The 25,337-nt window shown below is 47.1% G+C and overlaps 1 protein-coding gene across 2 annotated transcripts in view; it reads left to right on the top strand.

Annotated features, from left to right (window-relative positions):
* The window catches only part of MIPEP (mitochondrial intermediate peptidase), a 133,205-nt gene that overhangs the window by 33,617 nt on the left and 74,251 nt on the right, over positions 1 to 25,337 (top strand). The window contains exons 11-14 of one of the 2 annotated variants that reach the window (XM_032611433.1): positions 9,662 to 9,815; positions 11,350 to 11,427; positions 13,386 to 13,590; positions 14,767 to 14,876. In XM_032611433.1, coding sequence (XP_032467324.1) covers positions 9,662 to 9,815; positions 11,350 to 11,427; positions 13,386 to 13,590; positions 14,767 to 14,876 — 547 coding nt within the window. The remainder of the gene's footprint in view (positions 1 to 9,661; positions 9,816 to 11,349; positions 11,428 to 13,385; positions 13,591 to 14,766; positions 14,877 to 25,337) is intronic. The other variant, XM_032611434.1, reaches the window with a different exon arrangement.

Below are 25,337 nucleotides of genomic sequence, written 5' to 3'. Positions count from 1 at the left end.
TTGGGTCTTCGTTTCTGTGCGAGGGCTTTCTCTAGTTGCGGCGAGCGGGGTCCAGTCTTCATCGCGGTGCGCGGGCCTCTCACTGTCGCGGGCCTCTTGTTGCGGAGCACAGGCTCCAGACTCGCAGGTTCAGGAGTTGTGGCTCACGGGCCTAGTTGCTCCGCGGCATGTGGGATCTTCCCAGACTAGGGCTCGAACCCGTGTCCCCTGCATTAGCAGGCAGATTCTCAACCACTGCGCCACCAGGGAGGCCCCCATTGCTTGTTTTAAAAAACTTAAATTACAACAAATGAATTCTTCAGTGGAAAGTCTCTTACTGACTAGTATTTCTGTACTTACTTTAATGATGGTGTTCCTGATGAGGATTTTGAGATATTGCTAAATTCTATTGTTTTTAATAAGAAAGACCTAATTTATACCATTTACCATGTTGATTATAATATGTTCTTTGAAAACTGAAAATTTGTAAACCCACACGTGGCATATTTTTAACCAGAAGAAATAGCAGAGAATTTACTGAGCTTCACTTACCAGCCATGGTAGATGAACAGTAATCTTCCAGTTTTTTTCTGAGGATTCTAGAGATCTCTTATTTCTGCATTCAAGTCAGGGGAGCACCTTTACAACAAATAGCAGTAAACTTCTTGCAAAACTAGGAAAGAGTTTGGGTGATGAAACCAAATCCTCGGAATACACTTAAATTTTACTGTGTTTAGGTTGGGCTGTGGCTGTGACATGCTGTGAGGTTTTGTGTCACCTGTTGTGCTTTTCTCTTGTTTGGGGGGAGGTCTCTAGATGAGGGAGGACATTTTTTTCGCAGTGGTTTCTCTTCTTACGGGGATCATGCTGCGAGCAGGTGGCATGGCAAGCGGGGGTGGGGGGGGGGAGCAGCATGGTGGCCCCGGGGGCACGGGGGTGGTGGTGGTGGTGGTGGTGCTGCCCCCTGAGCCTGGCATCCCGGAAGGCCTCAGTGACCTGTGACGCTGAACATCCTGTGGGTTGCGGATGTAAGCTGAGTGCACAAAGGCAGTCAGGGCGCCTCGGCAGGGGTGTAGCTGCTGGAAATACCTTGGAGCTTCCTGAATCCCTCACAGCCTGTCTGGGCCTCTCCCTTCCGGCTGCTCTTAAGGAGGGAATAGCCTCTTGTTTGAGAGGGTCATGGAGAGCCTGGTGGGGCACCGGCCTCGGGGGTCTCTTCCTTGTGGTGTGAGACCGCTGAGTGAGGCGGGTGGTCTTTGTGGTTGAGCCTGTGGTGCTCTGTGCAGCCGCTCCCTCCCCTGGTTCTCCTTCCCCCGATGCCCTTCCCTCCTTCCCTCCCATGCGCCCCACTTCTCCCTGACCCTCCCCCCTTGCTTCTCCCTGACCCTCCCCCCCATGCTACTTCCTGACCTCATGCCCTCCCCCCCAACAGAACTGACCACAGCCTCGTCTTCATCCCCTCTGCACTAACGTCCCTTGTCACTTATATTAGGTGCTCCTTATGGTTTTGGGGCCTTACTCTTTCCACACTGTCATCAGGCACATAGTAGGTGATTAATTCGCAGCATTAAGTCAAGCTTCCTGACAGAGTGTCGCTGTGATGGACGGAGTGCCTGCTTTTCTCCAGGCACAGTGCCAGCTTCTTTGCATGCATTTGTCTGATCGTCAGCGGGGCCTGGGACATGTTGTATTGGGTTGGCCAAAATGTTCATGTGGGTTTTTCCGTAACATCTTATGGAAAAACCTGAACGAACTTTTTGGCAAACCCAATAGTTCATTTTCCTGGTGAGGAAGTTGAGGCCCCCAAAAGCCAGAAAAAAAAAAACTTGCTCTCAAAGCACAGAAAGAGATAGAGCCAAGGTTTTAACTTCCAACCCAGGGCTTTTTCTTCGAGACTGCCTTGGGCTGTCACCAGCCTCTCCCAGTCTCAATTTCCTCCAGTGAAACTGAGTAATAATTCTAGCCTCACCTGTCTCACAGGATTATGTAAGGAATATGGGAGGCTTCTGATTGAAAGTGCTTGGCAAATTGTGAAGCACTGTGCAAGTCTAAGATAATGTTGTCTCACACCGTTAGAGGCGTTGCTTCAGCACTTATTCTGACTTTATTACGTATCATCCATCTCTTCCTTTTGATTAACTTCTTCCCCTTTGCCTGCAGAGGTGCTGAGATATTCCTTGTCATGAAACAGACAGTCGCCCCTCCCATGACCCTTGCAGAGATTGAAGTCCTCGTTTTTTCTTGCCAGACCTCCCCCAGCAGTCTAGACCGGATGCCTCCTCTCTCTGGTCTCTGTCGTCTGACTTGTGGCCCTGACAGTCGATCAGATGCTCTCTCCGAGTTACCAGCCACCTGCCACGCACACAGTTTTGTCCCTTGCTTTAACCCTGAACACCCCGACCTCTGCGGTTCCTGACGGTACTTATTTCCTGCTCCCTGAAGTTCCTTCTTCAGTACACGGGCCCTCAGCCCTGCTCCCCGCCTTCTCCCCGCCGCTCGTTTCCCCTTCTGGTTTCTTCTCTAAACTGGCAGCACCTTTTTGTTCGCGGGGTGCAGCTTTAGCAGTGAACTCAGGGCTCTGACTCCCGACCATTGGGAAACGTGACTGAGGACGAACATCCAGGTGTAGCGCTTCCTTTAGTACTTCCACTGGTAACACACTGTGGGAGGGACCTCAGTGCCTGGGCCCAAAGAAAGCAGGCCTGCAGGCCTCTTTTTGGTGTCGTTTACTCCCGGACTGCTGTTGTCCAGTTAAAGAAGCCTCAGCCCTCGTGCTCAGTCCTGTCGTAACCTGGGGAGGTGACTTGTCTTTGTGTAAACCTGTTTCCGTACTGGTGACATGGGGGTAAAAGTGTGACCTTGTAGGGCTGTTTCTGCTCTTAGGTGAGGTATATATAAAAGGCTGGGCCCAGGGTCCTCGTGAGCACTTGTCACCCGCAGCATCACCCAGATGACAGTGGGTAAGCTGTCATTTTGTAGATTAAATTTAGGGAACATGGACATACTTGCCATGAGGAGTCCTCCCTTGCCAAAGTAACGAATCTCTGCTGTCTAGACTGTGTCCGTTCCCCGTGCCAGGCCCGTCTTCAGCATTGCTGAGCTCCTCTCCTCGTCTTTCTAGCCACCGATGGGGCTGCTCCTGCACTGCGTGCATTCTTGGGGGATGCCCAGGAAAGGGTGGCAAAGCAGAGGCCTTTAGCTCTATTCCCCTCCTGACACCCGGTACACTAACAAGGTCATCAGTATAGCTGCATCTCCATCTCTGTGTAACAGAAAACTTGAGGAGGGTGAAGTAGCGTGTGGCGTCATGTTGTACCGGGATCAGCAGATGTTATCTGAGAGGGACACACCAGTAAATAAATAGTTCAGTGTTTCAAAAGTGGTGGAGGAGCAAAACCACATTGCCAGAGAGGAAAAGAAGGTGCGGCCACAGAGCCAGAGGGAGAGGCAGGGAGCCTGAGCAGCCCACAGAGCCAGAGGGAGAGGCAGGGAGCCTGAGCAGCCCACAGAGCCAGAGGGAGAGGCGGGGAGCCTGAGTGCCCACAGAGCCAGAGGAAGAGGCGGGGAGCCTGAGCGGCCCACAGAGCCAGAGGGAGAGGTGGGGAGCCTGAGCGGCCCACAGAGCCAGAGGGAGAGGCGGGGAGCCTGAGCGGCCCACAGAGCCAGAGAGAGAGGCGGGGAGCCTGAGCGGCCCACAGAGCCAGAGGGAGAGGCAGGGAGCCTGAGCGGCCCACAGAGCCAGAGGGAGAGAGGCAGGGCGCCTGAGCGGCCCACAGAGCCAGAGGAAGAGGCAGGGAGCCTGAGGTGCCAGGGCCCAGGCCTCCATGCCTGGAGGGCAGGCGTGCACACTGTCACAGCTTGCGGGGTTGGCAGGATGACTTGGCAACACCTGTTTAAATATCTAAAATCTCATCCTCTGTGCAGCGTCGTCATTTCTGGATGGATCCCACAGAGAGGTCTGTACCTGTCTGGCAGGGTGTTTGTGGGCTGTTTGTCACGGAGGTGAACTGACAGCAACTAACAGCAGCTGACTGCACAGCTCTGGGTGCATTTTCTGTAGAGAAGTTAAAATTGACACAGACATGATCAGAAGTCCAGCTCCTCGTATCCCCGTGTGTGGGCCGTTTCAGACAGTGTCAGGGACGGGACACTCGCTTACAAGGTGCGGACTCTCACTGGCCACGCACACCAGGGAGTGGACGCTTTGGAGAAGTTATGGCAGGTGCTTGTCGTGGACCAGAGCTTTATGTGCCGAAGCGGACAGTATTTAAAAGTACATTTTTGTTAAATACAGGAAAACATATTTTTGTTAAAGATGTGTGTTAAAAGGAAATTGCAGGATAAGAATTGTATGATTCTGTATGTGTGTCTACGTATATATATCTCTGTGTATTTCTGTACATGTAGATGTGTATACACACACACACACGTAAGCCTTCTTACACAGATAAAATGATGATACACAAGTGGTTATCTCTAGATGGTGGGACTGGTAAGCCAGGGGATATTATTTGAGAGCTTTTTTAAAAACAGGGAGTTTATAGTACTGTTTTTCTTTTTTTGCGGTACGTGGGCCTCTCACTGCTGTGGCCTCTCCTATCGCAGAGCACAGGCTCCGGACGCACAGGCTCAGTGGCCGTGGCTCACGGCCCAGCCGCTCCGCGGCATGTGGAATCTTCCCGGACCGGGGCACGAACCCGTGTCCCCTGCATCAGCAGGCGGACTCTCAACCACTGTGCCGCCAGGGAAGCCCTGTATTATTTTTTGATGCATTTGTTCTCAGTCATTTCAAATGAATACCATTTGCTTTTCACCATTGATAATAGTTTCATTTAGTTTATACAGAGTGGAAGTTGTAGGTGGAGTATTATACAAGCCTATATTCTGTACCTAAATTATTTTCTCTAAGCTAAATTGTCTCCTTGAGCTTCGCCTGATTACCATATGTAGGTGTCGTGGGCAAGTTAGTACATATTTTAGGTTATGCATAGGCTGTGTTGTTGTAGCTTTACTATGTTTCTTTTCTATAAAGTGAGTTTCTTACAGCCAACATTTAGTGGGTCTTGTTTTTTAATCCATTCTCATATTCTCTGCATTTTACTTGTTACATTTAGACTATTGATGTTTAAAGTGATTAGTGATATTATTGGGTTAAAACCTACCATGTTTGTTACTGTTTTCTATCTGTTGCCTGTATCATCTTTTTTCCTTTCTTTTTTTTTGTCTTCCACTCTTTTTCTGCCTTTTATGGTTTTAACTGAGTATGTTGTATGAGTCCAGCTTTTCTCCTTTTTTCACTGTTGGAAGTAGTTGCCCTGAAGTTTACACATCCATTTACAAGCAGCGTGAGTCTCCTTCCCAGTAGTACTTACTGCGTGTTGCTTAGTGCAGGCACCTAGGTCTCTTTCCAGTCCCTCCTAACATTGCTGTCATTATGTCACTTATCCTTAAGCTATAATCACCTAATACATCATTGCTATTACTATTTTGAACAAATACGGAACAGAAGAAATAGAACGTTTTTTAATATCTTCATTTATTTCTTCTAACCCTCTTCCTTTATTTACGTGGCTCCAGGTTTCTGACTTACATTATTTTTCTTCTTCCTGAAGAACTTCTTTTAACATTTCTTATAAGCCTGGTCTACTAGTGAGAAATTTCCTCAATTTTTGTTCGTCCAAGAAAGCCTTTATTTCTCCACTTTTGAAGGATAATTCTGTTGGGCGCAGAATTCTAGGTTTGTGGGTTTTTATTTCAGAACTGTAAGCATGTCACTCCATACTCCTCTTGTGTGGTTTCTGGAGAGAAGTCTGATGTAATTCTTACGGTTGCTTTTTAGGTGAGGTGACGTTTTTCTCCTTTGGCTTCTTTGAAGATTTTCTCTTTGTCTTTGACATTTTGCAGCTTAAATATGATCTGCCTAAGTGTTGTGTTTTGTTTTTTCCTACTTGATGTTCTGACCTTCCTGGATTTGTGGTTTTGTGTTTGTCTTCAGTGTGGAAGGTTCTCAGTCATTATTACTTCAAATGTTCCTTCAATTCCTTTCTCTCTTTCTTCTGGTTTTCCCATCATGTGTGCATTGCACCTTTTGTGATTGTCCTACAGTTCTTTTGGTATCCTCTTCTGTCTCTGTTTTTCTTTTTTGTCTTTGCATACCAGTTTTGAAGTTTCTGTTGACGTCTCTTCAAGCTCACTGATCCTTTCCTCGGCTGTACCCAGTCTACTGATGAGTTATCAAGGGCGTTCTTCTTTTGCAGTGCTCTAATTTCTCGCACTTCCTTTTGATTCGTTTCTAGCGTTTCCATCTCTCTGCTTACGTTACCCATGTGTTCTTGCACATGGGTAAGGTAAGCAGAGTTTTCTACTTGTTTCTTCAGAGTGCTTGCGGTGCTAATCACAGTTGTTCTGAATTCTCAACCTGCTAATTCTAACATCCCTGACATATCTGAACCTGGTTCTGGTGCTTGTTCTTTCTCTTCAAACTGCGTTTTGTGTCTTTTAGCATGACTTGAAATTTTGTGTTGAAGGTTGGACATGGTATACTGGGTGAAAGGAACTGAGATAATGAGGGCTTTGGTGTGAGGTTAGATATTTTTCTGGCCAGGAGCCTGGCTCTGCTTGCTTTTTCCATTAACCCTGGGGCTGGAGGTAACTCTCCTTTGGTGTGCTCTCTTTGTCTCCCCTGTTTGGGTTTCTCGGGAGACTTCTGCTTAACTAAGGTCTGGGACCTGCAGGCCTGGGTCGTGTCCCCCGTTGTTTTACGGGAGCCCTGCTGACGTGTGGACGGAGGAGATGTGATCTGCAGGCCTCTGGTTACGTCTCAGTCTGTTAGGGGCCCTGCGTCTCAGCTGCGACTTTCACAAGTGCTTTCCAGTCCCCTCCGCTTTGATGAGATGGGAAGGCTGGGGGGCGTGAGGTGGATGTTCTTTCTGGTGAGAGAGTCTCTCTGGAGGGCAGGCCTTATTAAGAAGAGCAGAACGTGCTGGTGGAGTTCATAATGGCTGCTTTTTCCTTCCTCTGCTGGAAGATGGGGGAATTGTTCTCCATCTTCACTGTGAGAACCTGGTGGGGCTCCTGGAGGGAAAACTCATAAAAGTGTAGGGATTCCCCCTGGAATTTTTAGCTCTCAGACAATTTGTCGATTGTCGTTTGTTTTCCTACCTCGGTGCTCGTCTCCCCTGGAGCCTCCTGTGAATTGTGGCTCTCTGGATCTGCCTGTGTGCCTCTCCAGTTTTGGGGCCCAGCGATCTGCTCTGTGGCCTCACTTCTCTGCTGGGTCTAAGAAGAGCTGCTGGTTTCAGCTTGTTCGGCTTTCTGCTTGTCGTTGGGAGTCGTTGGGACAGCGCTGCCCTCCAGGGTCCTTACGCGCTGGGCCGGGGGCCAGACGTGGCAGCTACTTCCCGTGTTACAGCACATCCCCCTTCCCCATTTCTGTGACACCCCTTTCTTCCAATTCTCTGCCATCTCTAACTGTTTTTAAAATTTAATTTTATTTATTTACTTTTTATACAGCAGGTTCTCATTAGTTACCTGTTTTATACATATTCGTGCATACATGTCAATCCCAATCTCCCAGTTCATCCCACACTCCCCCTTCCCCCCTTGGTGTCCATACGTTTGTTCTCTACGTCTGCGTCTATTTCTGCCCTGCAAACCAGTTCATCTGTACCATCTTTCTGGATTCCAAATAGATGCATTAGTATACGATACTTGTTTTTCTCTTTCCGACTTCCTTCACTCTGTATGACAGTCTGCCGTCTTTAACTCTTCTTCCTTGTCTTCCTTTCCACCCCTTCACCTGGAAGTCCAGGGACCTGCCCTTGACCCTCCTGTCAGCCCCTCCCCTTCTCCTTTTCCAGCTCACACTCTCCACGGCCATAACAGCCTCCGTGCTGACTTCTCCCAGGACCTCAGGGTCAGTGTCTTCAAAACTGAATCTCGCTTCTTCTCCTGCAAACACACCCACCCTCCCCTCTTCAGTTTGTGTGTGTGTGCGCCTATGTGCGTGCGCGTGTGCTCATTGCTCTGATTAAATGGCTCCTACCCACGCGGTTGCTCAAGCCAGAGACCTGCATGTTAGTCTAGGCTTTTCTTTCTCCTTCAGCCTCCAAATCCTCACAGTCCTGAAACTTTTTCATCTAAAAGAAAAAGAAACTTAGATCTCGCTCCTGGTCTTAGAGCCCCTGCTGTTGCCCGTGTTCAGACCCTCGTTGGGTGACTCCCGCCCTCTCTGTGCTGCGTCCACTCTCCTCACCGTCAGCCTGGCAGGTTCCAGGTACCAGGTCACTCCTCTGGTGTCTGCAGAAGTGATGTCCCACGTCTCCCAGGCCGCAAGCAACCCCGTAAGATACTAGGTTATCCTTTTTAGGATAATCCACTAGTCCTGTTTAGATTTACTTTTCTTAATCTCAACTTATAAAAATGTCTTGTCTTGAAATGTAATAGATCAGTAGCCCATGCCTATAATTTATAAACATACCCATATTAAGGGTGAAATAAGTCCAGTTATTTTATTGACAGGGACGCGCAATCAGAATGTTGGGAGACCCCATGCCTGAGGGCACAGTCCCCCCTCCTCAGGCTCGCGGGCCAGGCTCTCGGTTCCCTGGACCCCCCGCACGGTGTCAGCGTCTCCCCCCCCCCCCGCTTTCCCATCTACCTGCGTCCTGAGCTCTCGTTTAACCCCCTGGTTACTGCAGTGGCCCTGCTGCCTCGTGCCTTCGTACTTTGGTTGCACCGTGGCCTCTCCTGGGCTCCCCTCCCATCTCCACTGCACAAGGAAGCCCTGGCCCTCGCCGCCCCACTGTGCATGCCCTGCCCTCTCTCCCTCAACACCGGCCCCTGAGCCTACTGGGCGCCCGCTGCTCTGCCCCTTCCATCCCCGGCGTCCAGCGGGCCAGTCGACGGCTGCGTGAGTGAACGAATCAGTGAGCGAGGCCGCTGGACCACTCGAGTCTCTTACTCCACTGAGTCTGCTTTTATGAAAAAGTGATCAGAAATTAAGGGGTAAATTGGTGGATTCTGTACCAAAATCTCACTTGTGGTGCAGTTCATACTCACTAAATCCGGTCCCCCAGTTAGTAAGGAGCGTAAGTTTGTACATATTTGGTTAATCCCAGGAAGTAGAAATAGATTCAGTACCTACTATCATTCTAGATCTCTTCTTTCTGGCTATGGTTATAAGGTTTGGCCTGGCGTAATGATTCAGAAACATTCACCTCACGCATTCTGGGTGTATTTTGGTTTATGTTGGAATAAAAAACATAAAAGAGTTGTTTTGGGGTGAAGAATGATTAATATTATGAGAATATTATCCTTCGTTTAAGATATATAACAAAAAGATAAATTAAGATCTGATTGTTTATATGACAGAGCTTCGGAGCTTTCTCCATTAACAAATATTTTACCGGACGTGACATGTGACATTCTTTTTTGAATATGACGCATTTCATAGAGTGAGTTTTACCACTATAGTTCCAACTGGTATTACTCTTACTACAGTTGTAATCAGACTGCTGTTCTTCTGAAGAAGACTGAGTCTGAAAGTCCCTCAGAAGCTCGAAACCTACCATAGGTTTTCAGTCCTTTCTTGGCTCGTAAATTGTCAATGAAAAGTTAGCTGAGTTTAACCTCAAGAAACTGAAGCCAGCGGAACTGTGATTGAGCTGCTTCTCCTCCGTAGGTACGACAGCGAGCCCAGCTCATACTGCCCGTTCTTCTCCCTGGGAGCGTGCATGGAAGGCCTGAATACCTTGTTTAACAGGCTGTTAGGGATCTCGCTGTGTGTGGAGCAGCCTGCAGAGGGAGAGGTGTGGAGTGAAGATGTTCGGAAACTGGTAAGCGGCCCGGTTGGAGTGAAGAAGCCGCGCTCCTGGACTCCCGGGCTTGGTACTGAATTAACAGCGGTTTCATCTCAAGTTAGCTTTGCCCCGATGGCGCTTGTCTTTGCCCGATGGAAGATCTAAATCGCCACTTCTGATGTAGGATGCTACGAAAGAAACACTTTCCTCTAAACATCAGTTGTTGCCTGAAATTAATGTAAACATTTAACAGCAGAGTTGTTTCTCTGGAAAAAAAATTTGTTTTTAAGGAAGTTGATAGAAGGTTGAGTCTTTTATGTCGACAAACCCTGGTTAAACGAACGTTTGTCGTTGCCCTTCACGTCCCCGTTGTGCCAGGTGTCGCATCTGTTAATTCCAGCTCCCTTAGGCACCTCCCACCCCTTCCCGCCCGCCCGTGGGGCTCACGTTCGCGCCAGATGCTAGCCTGCGGCCTGTGTTCTTGGTGAGACTCCTTGGACAGTCACTCCGAGCCTGGGATCCACCCTTCTGTCAGGGCCCGCTTCATGTGAGCTGCGACTGTCATTGTTTTTTCCTGATAAGATTTTGAGGCTTTATGGGCCCTACGGGGGTGTTGTTCTCTTGTTTACTCTTTGCTCACGTGCTTAGCGCACGTTCACGAGAAACGTGAACTGTCTTGTGGCCTCCTGGCTGCACTTCGTGATCGTAGGGCAGGTGGTGGTGGAGTCGGGAGATCAGCGGGGAGCATGGTTGTCACTGGGCATCCTTCTGTGTGCTTCACAAAATGGCAGCAGTGGGTGATGTGCAGACACACCGTGAAAAGAGTGAAAGGGCACGATGTGGGCAATGAAGAGCTTCCCCAGCTCAGGAGGGAGCCCCTTGCGGCTTTGCTCATGGCCGTTCCCCAGATGCCTTGAGCAGTCCCTGACACCAGGTAGATGCTTGGTAGACGCTTGCTGGAGTAATGAACATATGCTTGCAGGAAGCCCTAAAGCATAAGGTTGCCGTTCTTTATGGCAGAGGCCCCAGGTTGTGCAAAGATGGAGACCATCCCTCCTGCGAGCTGGGCCTCTTGGAAGCCTGACTTGGGAGAAGGATGTCAGTGGTGGTATTAATTACTGCTCTTCAGCTGAAGGCAGACACTGTGTATTGTTCCTGTATCCCAGGGTTAGAGTTGGTGTGCTCGCGTATCCTTACATCCTAAGATCGGAGGAGCTATAATTTTGTCGCTAAAATGGTCCAGCCAGCACCGCTTCCTACCTCTTGTGGGTGCTGTGGGCCCAGTGGCAGAGCCGCGTCGCTGCAGACTGCCAGTCAGGACGCAGGGCTTGTGGAGGAGGGTGTCCTCTTCCGACAGAATTCCCAAATCATAGTTGTCCTGGAGATGCAGGAGAAGAGGCTGAGGGCAAAGTGGAAGCCACCTCGAGGTCACATGGGACGTAGGAAGTAGTGAAACGTCTATATCTGTGGCTCTGGGTGTTTTGTGAACGGGTTCTCGTGCTAGGAATGTGTTTCTTCTTTCAGAGTTTCTAAAAGCCTCATTCCCACTAAATTCATTTTTTCCCCCCAGGCCGTGGTACATGAATCTGAAGGACTGTTGGGGCACATTTACTGTGACTTTTTTCAGCGAGCAGACAAACCTCACCAGGTGATGCTTTGTTTACAAAATGGTCTCTCTAAAGCAATCAGCAGTTAGTTTGTATTGATGTGAACTTTTTTTTTTTCTTTTTTTGCGGTACATGGGCCTCTCACTGTTGTGGCCGCGCAGGCTCAGCGGCCATGGCTCACAGGCCCAGCCGCTCCGCGGCATGTGGGATCTTCCCGGACCGGGGCGCGAACCCGCGTCCCCTGCATTGGCAGGTGGACTCTCAACCACTGCGCCACCAGGGAAGCCCTTGATGTTAACTTTATACCTCACTTTTGTAGTTCCTAGTATTTAAAAGGCATCACTGGGGACTTCCCTGGCAGTCCAGTGGTTAAAACTTTGCCTTCCAATGCAGGGGGTGTGGGTTCGATCCCTGTTCGGGGAGCTAAGATCCCACATGCCTTGTGGCCAAAAAAACAAAACATAAAACAGAAGCAGTATTGTTAACAAATTCCTTAAAGACTTTAAAAATGGTCCACATCAAAAAAATCTTTAAAAAAAAAAAAAAAAAAAAAGGCATTACTGATGGTGGCTAAATATATAAATTTGAAATTTGGGTAGAATTTAAAGCTAATAAAACTTATGAAGGTAATTGCATAGATCTGTATCTGTCACTCTTATCTGGGTCATGGTAACGGTAGTAATAATGATAGTCGACATTTTACCAGCCCTTCTGTGGGCCCGCCAGTGCTCTGGGTCCTTTTTCATGTCACATCTTTGAAAGTTCACATCAGCCTTTTGAACCGGACACTGACATTATGAGGAAGCTGATGTCAGAGAGGTAAGGTTACTACTTGCCCAGAGTCACACAGTTAGAAGCACTAGGATTTGAACCCAAACTTCCTGACTAGAGCCCCAGCTCTCAGCCACTTTCCATACTTGACATGGACCTAGTTTCAAATGGCACAAGATGTGTCCCTGTGGAGACCCTATCAACCACCACTTCACTCCTTACGCAGAAAAGTGAGGTTCAGTTCCTCGAGCCGCAAACCAGGTTTCCTGGTCGATCAGCTTCAAGCAATTTTGGGCAGTGTGATTGGAATTGTCAAGAATTCGGGTTATTAAGTTCCAATAGAAATAATGGTACCTTATATTTAAATAGTGGTTTCACAGCTTCCAAAGCAGTTTTAGCAGACATGAGCTTATGAATCTGGGCAGCTGCTCTGGCGTTTGACAGGGTGGAGGTGAGTCTGGTGGAGGTGAACCAGTTTCCAAGGTGATTTGGCTGGTAGATCTGGACGGTGGGACCAGAGTCTGGGTCGTTGACCTCTGTGTCCTCTGTTCCTTCTGTCTGCTTGAAAGGCTGGAGAATCCGGGTTAGTGATCTGAGCCCCAGCTCCTAGTTGCCAGCCTGGGGGGTTCAGGTTTGAGATGCCGCAGCCCTAGCTGTGTGCCCTTGGACACGTGACTTAGTATTTCCAAGGCTCAGCTTGTTTTCTCACCTGAAAAATGAAATACTTGCCTCATAGACTCATCGTGAAGAGTAAGTGATGAAGTGTATGCGAGCTGGGAAAGATACTCCAGGTTCCTTGCTTTGTGACAGTTGAGAGCTCGTCACCTCCAAGTGATGGAGACGGTGGTGTGGAAAGTGTCTCCTGGTTCATTGCCTGACACAGAAGGGGCTCCATTAACATCAGTGCCCCCCCGCGGTCCACGGCTGTCCCTTCCTACCTGCCGTGAGCACCTTGAGGGCACAGGGCTAAGCTCAGTGGTGACTCTGTCTCCGGTATCTGGTATAGCGTCACTCAACACATACTTTTGGAGTGAAGGAATGAGTTCATCAACACAAGCTCAATGTATTATTGGTGTTTTAAAAAAATTAATATGTTAGCAAAATACAAAGTATTGGGATAAAAGTGTCTGTAACCAAATAAATAGAAGAATGGAATTAAGGTAAAATTTGTACTCACACATTTTGATACAACTTTATATTACCTTTCACTTGTCGTGTTTTCTTAAAGGACTGCCATTTCACCATCCGTGGGGGCCGATTAAAGGAAGACGGGGGCTATCAGCTCCCAGTTGTCGTTCTGATGCTGAACCTTCCCCATTCCTCAAAGACTTTGCCAACATTATTAACTCCTGGGATGATGGAAAATCTTTTCCATGAAATGGGACACGCCATGCATTCAATGCTGGGACGGACTCGTTATCAGCATGTCACTGGTAAGCCAAGAAGAGGGGACTTTAAACGTGTACGTTTCATTTTAAATTGGAAGAAGCTTTCCATTTAGAAAATCTGTGGTCATTTCTCGCAGATGGCATCATCTTGTCCTTCCAACTGTGATGCTACCCGATCTTCGTTACGTTTTTTTCCGTCCTTGACAACAGTTCTCACCAAGGAATATCTCAGTTGCCTGTCTTTTCAGTTTGTACCATTTTACATTTTGTCCTCTATTATGTGGAATTTCAGTCTGTGGCCGTGTGTATGAATAAGCGTATCTCCTTAGCCAGGAACACAGACTTAGCAAGTGAATAAGTGAATGAACCGTTGCCTCTTTTTATCCAAACCCAGTTAGAAAACCTCAAGGCATGTTGTAAAGGTTTGACCGGGTGCTTTGTATTTCTCCTCTGCTCTCCCCTGCGTAAAGCTGTGGTCCCCCTGCTGACAGGTTGCCCTGTCGGGTGACGCCCCAGGCTTCCCTCCTGCTTATCCTCTCTGAGTCTTAAGCTTGCGATCAGACAGGGTCAGTCAGCCTTAGACCACCTGGGCAAGTGGTCTTCAGTATTTAGTAACTAACTTTACACACAGTATTTTGGGGGAGGAGGGAGGTATTTGAAAAGACTGCGGTAGATGGGCTGGACAGAATCATCAAGTGTCGCCAAGACTTGCTTACAGGATTTGTTCTTTAAATAATTTTGAGTTTGAAATGTTGCTTTTCTATATTGAGGATTGACCTTGTTACCAGAAGCAGTCAATAGATAAAGTACTTTTAAAACAAATGAAGGATACGGACGGGCACTTGGTGATAGAATTCATGAATTAAATTCAATTGCTGTGTTAATTAAGTAAGAATGTTGTAATTTGTGTTTCAGATATAGCCCAGCATAGCTGAAGACAGTTTTGTTTGTAGAGGGTGTGAGCCGTTGCTTTACAAGGTGTTCTATCCAGCTGTGCAAATATATTGTTTTACTTCTGATAGATGGGAAAATAAGAGGTTACTACAAACTTCTCTGTAAATATGTACAATAATTTTATAGAAGTAAAATATTGACTTAATGAATTAAAGATTATCATAGTTCATCAGAAGTACAAATAAAAAAATTTTAAAAGAGTGTTTGTAGTAGGATGAACGTGTTGATGTGATTCATGCCAACTTTTTTCTTTCTCCCCCATTTTAGGGACCAGGTGCCCCACTGACTTTGCCGAGGTCCCTTCTATTCTGATGGAGTACTTTGCAAATGATTACCGAGTGGTTCACCAGTTTGCCCGACATTATCAGACGGGGCAGGTAGGGAGCGTTGACTTTCTGTACCGTCCTCTGGGGCGCGGGGGTGGCTTTTGTGACCTGCAGGGTAGTGGGAACTCTTACCGCTTTTTCAGAACCTTCTCTGAACCAGAATCCTTCTGCCGTTTCCTGATTCCCTTTCTTCAGCTGTAGCTACAGTCATGTGTGGGCAACAAGTAGCTGCCCTTTATTATATGCCCAGTAACGTCCCATTTGGTCCTCAGAGCTGCCCCCTGAGGAAGGCGCTGTGTCCTGTTTCCAGAGGGGGAAACAAGCCTCAAAGCCTGTCTAACCTCAAAAAAGCCTTTGCTCTTTCCTCTACCCTTTATGCTTCTGAATATTCTCTCGGTCTGAACGTGTGTGTTGTTTGGTAAACTATGAGGCCATATTTCCCCGATGTGTTTAGGTAGCATCTACGTGATGCCAAGTCTGAAAATTCCTTAATTTTGAGGTTTAGGTTTAAATAGTGCCTTGTAACGTTAAAGGTTTTTAAGTTCTGTAAAGTAGGATTAAGTGAGTGATGCTTTACAGTAAGTTAGCTCTAATCTAATTGTCAACGTTGTATGTTTACTGTCTGCATGTCCCATGGAAAATGTATTCTTCTCTCAGAATTTTGGTGATATACTGTTACATTAGGTAGTGTTTTTCCGCCTTAAACTGTACCTCCCTGAGTGCCTGTGTACAGTTATATTCATCTTTGAATCTTCCACATTTAGAATTGTGCCTAACACAAAAAAAGCACTAAAAGAAATTGAAGGACTGAATGGAATCAGAAAAAGAAGGGCCAAAGCCCACCTTTATTTGTGACTCTCTTTCCGGTTGTACCTCTGGATGCGTAATGTGAATCCGCGATTTCTGTTGTTTGGACTTGACCTTAACCACTACTGTCAACTGTAGAATAATGGATGAGTTCCTGGAGAACTAATCTGAGTTAGTCTCCATCATAATCTGTTTCTGTGGTTAAGAGGACAGAATTGAAATATCTGTGATCCAGTCAGCTACGTGCCCATCAACGTGCAGAGCTGCTCTGGGGATCGTCACCTTAGCCAACGACGTAGAAGCACGTAGCCCAGCAGGCGGTGGCCTAGTCCTCCCGGCTCCACGCTTCGGGGTCTGGGAAGGGGGAGGATGGCCTGACGTGCTGCTGCTCCCGTAACCACCCCCTGCCCGTCCTCGGGGGCACGGACGTGCTCAGGCACGGGGCGCGGGCTTGCGGGGAGCCGGCCCTCTGCTGGGGCCTCAGGACGGGCTTCACCAGGAGCTCCTGGAGGAACCAGGTCTTGAAAGAGTGTGTCGGGTGGCAACTTGCCAGTGCGCTCGCAGCAGCCCTCATCCGTCTCGTTGCAGGACGTTTACTGAGGACACACTGAGGCCATAGGTGAGTCCTTCCGTCGGGAAATGGGCTCCGTTCTCAGCACCTGAGAAGCAGCCGGGAGTAAGTGTGACAGCATCCCTGCACTTGTGGCCTGGTGTCTCGGGGCGCAGAGCAGGGCTGAGGGCAAGGCGACTCCAGCCGAGGGACAGTCCGCAGGGCTCAGAGATCCCGACACAGGCAGGACAGCGCGTGTGGCAGGGTCAGCGAAGGGGGGTAGGGGGACGGACAGGGACGAACGCGGGAATGTCCTTGTGTTCAGAACCTGCACCCCATCTGTCTCTGCACCCGCCTTGCCCACACCGCGGGAGTCCCGGCCCCTCCGCTCGCCTGCCTGGTGACGAGGGGGATTCTCCTGTGTCCCGGGCTTCCCCTCGGGGCCGAGTCCCTCTTGTGACTCTGCCCCAGCCCCCCTTCTCATTAACCTCCAGCCGGCAGCCTCCCTGGAGTCCACCTTTGGACCCGAGGGCTCGTCCGTCCTTTGCTGCGGTCAGCGGTGACGAGCGCCAGAGCCAAGGTGCTGGCAGCGGGGCTGGGAGGGGAGCAGCCGTCGGAGGCTTGGCGGGAAGGGCCTGCGGCTGGTCAGATGGCGGGGAGGGTCCGAGAGCATGGAGTCCGGGAGGAGGGCCACGTCTGAGGAAGGAGGACGGCTCTCGCCTTGGATGTCCGCTGCATAGCGTTGCTGCCCACGCGGCCGCTCGCGGCGCCGGCCTGAAACCCAGAGTCAAGTGGACACGCGGGCGTGTGGGGCCGAGTGGTGGGGAGGTTAGAAGCAGCCCGTGAGAGGAGCTGCCTGGGGGCTCCGGTTCCCGAGGACGCGCAGAGCGGGGCTCCTGCGAATGGTGGCGAGACCCTGTCAGCATCGGACCTAAGTGCTGGGCTGAAATGCACCACGATACTGAGGTCAGTTTAAAAATATTGTCTGTTTCCAGAGCAATGAGAAAAGCCAGGAAGGGCTAGAACCACTGCTTGGAGGGTGGTGTAATGTCCTCAAAAAAAGACAATCCCTGTTTTACTACTGAATTCTTCAGTCAGAAGAAGCATTTTTGAACAAGATCATTTCAAGAAAAGAATATGAAGTCCAAAACTGCACTTCAGACGAGATGAGATGGGCAGCGAGCAGCAGGCAGCTGTGGATTAGCTCCATTCCGGACTCGGAAGGCACGGCCAGCGGGCCGAGGGGATTGCAGACACAGCCTCCAAAGCAGGGACCAGGGCTGGGGCCCGTGGAGTCTGGAGGGGGCGCCAGAGGCACGGGGCACCTCGAGCCCCGCCGAGGACTGACTCGCCTCTTCTTGTCGCTGACTAAACACCCACTGGCTGGATGCTTTCACTTTAAGGGCAGTTCTAGCCTAAGGGCAGGAGCTAATTCCCTCAAATCTAACCCTCTGTAAAGAAATAACGTTAAAGAGGAACAGCAGGGTGCATCTTTCTGCTTCATTTCATCCTGCTGCACCTCAGGGAAGGAATGTTTCCCCGTCACGTGGTCTATTCCAGAGAGCTGTCCGCCTCGGGAGAATGTATTGGTGACTTATTAACACCTAGAAGTATTTTATCTGAACCTGAGCATCCCAGAGCCAGTGGATGCCTTGTGGTCACAGAATTAGAAGTTTGCCTCTCAGATCTGCAGGTGCCATACAGCTGTCAGGAAACAAATACCAGAGGTGCTCCTTCAAGGTTCAAACCGTCCTGACAAGCTACAGCATCAAAGCTGAAGCAGAATTAGTTGTAAATCAATCTTAAAATCAGCAGCACAAGTGTAGCAGAAATACAGACTTGGCAGCAGCTCCCGTGGAAACATCCAGGTTTTTAGACGTGATGAACTTGTGAATCAGCGGTCTCGGGGAGTTCCTCCCAAACCTCGGTCGACCTTAGGCTGCGTCGCAGGACCTGTGGGATCTGGGGAACGGGGGTGTTGTCTTTCTTCTCCATGCTCGTTGGTTCTGGCCTTCAGCCTGACCCTTCCAGTTGCTTCCAGCGGTCCCACACTTCTGGAAGCACAGGCTTTGTCCTCCCTTGACCATTTTCATACTTGGCTCCTTTTCCAGTCGTGGTAAAACACGTACGTCCAGTGTGCCAGCCTAACCGTGTTTCAGTGACTGTTCCGGGGTGTTAAGTGCATTGTCGTTGCTCTGCTTCCGTCACCACCGCCATCCCCAGAACGCCGTTCATGCCGCGCACCTGGCGCCCTGTCCCCCTTAGACGCGAGCGCCTCATTTCCCCTCCCCCAGCCCGTTAGCCAGCACTCTGCTGTTTCCTTGAATTGCACTGTTCTAGGGACCTCATATAAGTGCAGTTATACAGTATTTATCCTTCTGTGGCTGGTTTGTTTCATTTAGCGTAATGTTTTTAAGGTTCATCCAGGTGTAGCCTGTGTCAGGATTTCTTTCTAAGGCTGAGTGATTGTCTTTGTGTGGACGGACCACACTCTGTTCAGCCTTTCATCCGTCGGTGGACACCTGGGTTGCTTCCACCTTTCAGCTGCCGTTGTTACCAGACTCAGGTTCGGCTGCTCGCCGCTCAGAAAGCCGATAGTTAAGAGACAGGTGCTGGTAGGAGCAGAAAGTTTGCTTTATTCAAGCGGCCGGCGACCTGGGGAGAAGGTGCACTCGTGTCCCAGAACCAGTTCTGAAGATTCCACTCAACCAGGAAGGTTTTTCAAGGGAAAAGGGAAGCGATCTCAGTGGATCGTCGAGGCCAGGGTTGTCGCTGCCCCTGCTGCGTGCAGCCTTGCGCACTCCTCGTGGTCTCTCCTCAGGTGCTGTCTTGTTCACAGTCTGCCCGCGAGACTCCTGCGCAGGGGGCTGCAGACTGTTATGAGAAACAGTGCTGGTCCCGTTCTCTTGAGGCCAGCCCTTAGAATCGTGCTGGCCCGAGATTCAGTACTGCTCAGGAGGGAGCGGCTTGCGTCACGGCTGCGGTCTGGTCATCACGCAGCGTAAACTCCTGTGCGGTTGAAAGGGGCGTGACGAGTGACATAGATGCTTCTCTCACTCCTCGCCTCAGGAGGTTCTAGGGGTTTAGAAGCCCTGTGCCAGGAACCAGGGATGAAGACCGCATGTATATTTCTTCCTGGATCCCAGGAAGAAACATACGCCCTGTCTCCCCTCCCAGGGTCTGCCTCATCCGTCCCCTTTGTCCTCGGTCCTCAGTTCCCAGCCCCCTCTCCTCCTGCCTTGTCCCCCCTCCTCGCCAACACGCCTCTGCCCTCAGCGCACCGCTTGCAGCAGGGCTGCCAAGCCCAGGGCGTTGCAGGCTACGGGGACTCTTGTTCCTTGTGGGATGACAGTGACACCGGTGATCCAGGAAGCACCCTGAGAAGAGGCTGCCACATCATGTAAAGTTGGGAACCCCTTCCTCTTAGGAATGTTGTAAGAATATGGTTTTAGACCAGAAAAAGAAGCTGCAGTCTGTCCTAATATTTGAAGGATACCATGAAGAGGAAGAAAATATATCTGCCGTGTCATTCCAGAAAACAGTATTACTGGGAACAGTGGATGGGAATCAAACAAAGCTGATTTCAGCTCAGTAGATTCTTCTCAAAAATGATTGGAAAGGAGATGCCTCTGAAAGTAGTATGTTTTTATTTAATGCTCAATGTTGCAAAATCATATTGTAGAATGCACATCTAGGAAACCAGCGCCCAACTTAAAAAGTAAAGTGTTACCAAATGCTCCTCTCTGGAGGTAAGGGCAGTCTTGAATTCCTATTAGTCTTTTGATTAAAAATAGTTTTTACACATAAGTTATTTATTCCTCAGCAACGTAGTGTTTAGTTTTGTATTTGAGTTTTAAAAAAATATGGTATTATACGGTTCCTAACCTTCTGTGATTCTTTTTATAATCCTGGTCTGCCTGAGATTCGTCATTGTTGCACGTGGGTGCAGTGTATTTACTTTCACTTCAGCATAGTATTCTGTGATGTATGTACTCAGTCTTCCGTCACTGAGACGAGTTCTTCCAGGTTTTTACTAGCTCGTCTGTATCTGCTGTGAACGTTGTTTTTACTCTTCTCCTCACATTCACGTGCGTGATTGGAACTGCTGGGTTTGTAAGGTGTGTGCGTCTTCAAGTTCATGAGGTAATGCCACGTTGTTCTTTTTGAATTGAGATATGTTTGACATTGTATTAGTTTCAGGTATATAACTTAATTTGGTATGTGTACATATTGTGAAACGATCACAATAATTTTAGTTAACACCCATCACCTCAAATAGTTACGATTTTTTGCTTGTGAAGAGAACTTTTAAGATCTCTTTTAGCAGCTTGCAGACACACAGTATAGTAGTATTAACTGTGGTCGGCATGCTGTACGTGACATCCCCAGACGTCTCCACCTTATAACTGGACGGTGGTACATTTTACCCGCCACCTCTGGCAGCCACCAGTCTGTTCAGTTTTTTTTTTTTTCCTTAAGATTCCACACATAAATGAGATCACGCGGAGTTTGTCTTCCTCCGACCCACTTCCCTCTCCAGGCTGCCGTCCAGACCGTTCATACTTATGACCCTTTTCGGCCGGAGTTCCCCTCGCACCTCATCCTCATGCTGTCAGAAGTTTTAACTTTGCCAGTTTTGTGGTTGTGAAATGGAATGCCGTGAGGACCTTCACTGCCAGCAGGACTCCCCGAGTACGTCTGGGTTGAACTTCTTTTTATCTCCTCATTGTTCATCTTTGTTTTCTCTCGCACGCCTGTTTCTCTTCTCATTTTCCCGTGTGATGTTGGCCTTTCTGTATTGATTTCTCAGGTTTCTTGACATGTTGGAATAATAATCCTTTGTCAGCTGTATGTCTGCTCTCAGTTTACAGCTTGTCTTTTCACTTTCTTTATGGTATCTTTTGATGGATTGAACTTCATCTTAATTTTGTTGAATCCAGCAGTCTTTTCTTTTCGTCCTAGTTAATGCTTTACATATCCTATCTTTAAAAACCTTTGTTTCCCTAGAAGTCATAAAGAGATTCTGTTTTTTCCTGAAGGTTTTAGTGTCTTTCGCTTACCTTTAGGTCTTTAATCGGGTTGGCACTCCTCTTTGTGTGTGGTGCGAAGGGGAAATGCAGTTTCCCTTCTTCCTGGTGGACGACCAGTTGTCTGAGCGCTGCGCACTCTTCGTCCAGTGACCTAGGGGCCGGGCGCCCAGTGCCCACCTGTGTGCACTCATCTGCTCTGGGGCCCCTCTCATTCCGTTGTTCTGTCTGACCTGATACCAGTGCCGTGCTGTCTGCATCACTACAGCTTTGTACTAAGTCTTGACATCCGATACGGCACATCTTTTTTATTTGTTTTTCAGAAATTTCTTGTCAACTCTTGGGCCTTTGTCTTTTTTCCTACACATTTTAGAGTCAGCTTACCCATTTTCTTGAAAAAAAAAAACTGTGGTAAGCGTTTGGTTGGGGTTCCATTAAATCTGTAGGTCAGTTTAGGGAGAACTGATATTTGAATATTGAGTCTTCCAGGCGACGATTGTGACACACCTCTCGCTTCCTTAGGTCTTTTAAGAAGCCTTTTAAAGTGTTTTCAAACCTCCTTGCAAAGAGTCTTGCTTAACTTTTATTAGATTTAGTCCTGGATGCCCCACCTTTTTGATAGCTTTATAAATGTATATTTTAAAAAATTACGTTTCTACCTGTTTGTTGCTGGTGTTTAAATGTGCAATTTTTCCTTTATTGGATAGATCTTATTTTTAGCAACTTTGCTAAACTTCCTTATTCATTCTAATAACTTGTCTATGGAATTTTTAGTTTTTTAACCAAACAGTTACTCTTGCTGCAAATAATAAGCTGTATTTTTCCTTTCCCATTCATAGGTCTTTTATGTCTTTATTTTGTCCCCCTCGAGTGACGGGATCCTCCAGTACAGGAGTGACGGGATCCTCCAGTACAGGAGGGACGGGATCCTCCAGTACAGGAGGGACGTGGAATAGAAGTTGTAATATGAGCATCATTTACCTTTATCCTGATTTTTAAAGGAAATGTTTCTGATGTTTTACCATAAAGCAAGCTGTGTGTGGTCGTAGGTTTAGTGGAGATAACAGGAAAAGGCAATTCCTTCCTATTCCCAGTTCACTAAGGTTTTTTCTTTTCTTTTTAATCGTTAACAGTTATTGCATTTTATCAGACTTTTTCTGCATCTTTTGAGGTAATTGGGTGGTCCTTTTCTGTTTATCTGGCAGTGTCGTGAATGTTGATATTCATGTTAAGCAAGCTTTGCGTGCCAGGGTTGAGTGACTTTGGTCCTAACTTAATGTTATCTTTTTAACGCAGTGCTGGCTTCAGTTTGCTAATGTTTTGTGCGTGGAGGACTTCTTGTATCTGTGTTTATGAGAGGGATGCGCTCGTGATTTTCTTGGTCCTCTCACTCTTGCTGGTGTTGGTGCTAAGTATATCCCATTTCGTAAAATGAGTTGCTGAGAGCTCCTTCTTTTCCTTACAAGCACTTTTGTGAAATTGTAATAATCGGTTTCTTGAAACTTTGTCAGAATTCAGCCATGAAACCATTCAGGGTCTGTCATTTTCTCTGTGGGAAGATTTTGTAAATGACTGATTTCCTTAATAGTCACAGGAGTCTTTGGCCTTCTTTTCTTCTTAAGTAAGCTTTGCTAACTTGTAATTTTCGAGAAATTTAGCCATTTAACCCAAGTTTTCAAGTTTATTGGCATGAAGTTATTTATAACATTCTTTCATGCTTCAAGTCCTGCCACATCCATGCTTATGTCCTTTTCATCCCTAATATTCTTCTCTCATTTTTTTTTTTCTCTATTAACCTTGGCAGAAGATAAGTATCAGTAGTATTTACAAAGAACGAACGCAGACTTTGTTAATCCTCCCTGTTTTGTTTTAGTTCATTAGTTTCTGTCTTTATGATTATTCTCTCCCTTCTTCATTTTTTCCCCCAGTTTCTTAAGGTGGACACTTAGCTAATTGAGTTTTAGTTTTATCTAACATGTGCATTTACATTTTAATGCTATAAATTTTAAACTGTGTGATGCAGTGCTTTAGCTGCATGCCATGATTTTAATACAAAATGTTTCTAAGGTTGCTAATTTCCATTGTACTTTCCTCTTTGACTAGTGAGTTGTTTTGAAGTGTAGTTTACAATTTCTAAACCTTTGTAGAGGAGTTGTGTATCTTTTTGTTGTTGATATCTAATTAATTTGTCCGACTGGTATTGATTTTGCATTTTGTTGATATTTATTTTATGGCCTAGTGCAGTTTTTGGAAATGTTCTGTTTGTGCTTGCGTACATTGTATATTTTCTAATTGTCGGGCTTGGGGTTTCAAACCCTTCTGTTAAGTTAGCCTTTTAATTGTGTTGTTTAAATCTTTGATATATGACTAATTTTTATGACCCAGCAAAAATTGAGAGATGTAAGGCTTCCACTAGGATGCTGGATGTATCATTTTTTCCCCTTAGTTTTGTCTCTTTTTAAAAATTATTAAGACTTTATTTATTTAAAGCAGTTTTAGGTTGGCAGCAAAATCGAGGGGAAAGTGTAGAGATTTCCTGTAAAGCCCCTGCCCCGACTCATGCACAGCCTCCCCTGCCATCAGCACCCTCACCGGAGGCTGCATCTGTAACAGCTGGTGAACCTCCACTGACATGTCCACAGTGCACATGGGGTTCACTTGTGGGATCGTACGTTCTGCGGGTTTGGGCAAATGTAGAATGACATGTATCCATCATTATGGTGTCATACAGAGTAATTTCAGTGCCCTATAAGTGATTTCATTGCTTTTTGCTCTGTTTTGAGAATATTTTGTTAGGTGCATAAAAGTATAGAGTTGAGCTATTCCTTTCTTCCTCGGGTGTTAGCCTTTTAATCTTCATAATGCTTCTTGTCTTCAAGTTTATTCTTTTTTTTCTGGTAATTTTGTAACCCCCAGCTGCATTACTAATCACCAGAGATATAGTCAGTTGACTTGCAAGAGAACCTAAATTTTTTGCATAATTTTGTCCGTTAGCCACTACACTGAAATGTTTGTTCTAGTTATCTTTCTCACAAAATACTTATCAAGCAATAAATAACAGAAATTAACATTTATTATTTCATATTTTTTTTCTTATTTAATCTGTCCAGCAGTGTATGACGTAGGTACATAGTTATCCACACTTTGTAGGAACTGAAGCTCAGACAGGTTAAGTAATTTTTCAGGGATCACACAGTAGTACTCAAATCAGTATTATAACATTGTGGGTGTTCTCTTTTTCCAGTTTTTCCTAGTTAAAAATCCCTTAATATCGTAGGAAATGGCTTATACTTCTTGCACGTCTCACAAAAAAAAACAGGCCCATTTCCATAGTAAGTGTTATTCTTAGCACGGTTCTAGTGCTTTCATCTTAGAACTGTTGTGTGTCGCGTCATTATAAGATTTCGCTTGTTGCCTTCATTTGTGAGAGTTAGCCCAAGGCTAAAATCGCTTAAGATGTATTTCCAAGGAGACGTACAGCCTTGTAATAAATCTTCTCCTGTCATCCTCCCAGGAGATATGAATAAGGATTGAAGGTAAAAATTATAGTGCAACTAGAACTAGATTCCTTTTGGCAAGTTTAAGTTGTTTTGAAACATTTCTTATTTTCGGCTTTAATGCTTCTCAGTTATGTCTAGACAAGACCATTGAACCGGAGAGCAGAGACAGGTCTGACCCCAGCCCCACTCCCGGTGCAGGTGGCCTAGATCAGTCACGGAACTTTCTGAGACTTCTCTGCTCTTTCATATAAAATAAAAATTTTAAAGTTAGAACCTAAAAACTAATAGCTCCATACTCACATCAAAAATTCTAGTCAGTCAAATTTAATAATATATGCCAACTGTAAACAAGGTAGGACTGCCGTTTTTTTTTAGGAAAAGAATAGAAGTTAGACTCTGTTACACATTATAGTGTTTCACGGTGAGCCCTGTACGACTTTCTCTGTGCCGCCCGTCAGGTGAGTCTGTGATACTATGCAAGCATTTCCAAAGGTTCTTTCATGCCATCTTAGTTCGTAAGAAAACACTAAACCACTGAAAGTCAGGTAAGAAGGAAGTGACGCTATTTGCTCTGGGTTTAGAGCTGAGACTTCGCCTCTCAGGGCCTGGCAGCATTTTCATTGCATTG

This window comes from Phocoena sinus, chromosome 18 (assembly GCF_008692025.1).
Source record: "Phocoena sinus isolate mPhoSin1 chromosome 18, mPhoSin1.pri, whole genome shotgun sequence".
Taxonomy (NCBI): Eukaryota; Metazoa; Chordata; class Mammalia; order Artiodactyla; family Phocoenidae; genus Phocoena; species Phocoena sinus.
Note: the sequence above shows the minus strand (reverse complement) of the source record. Positions and strands in the feature narration are given on the sequence as shown.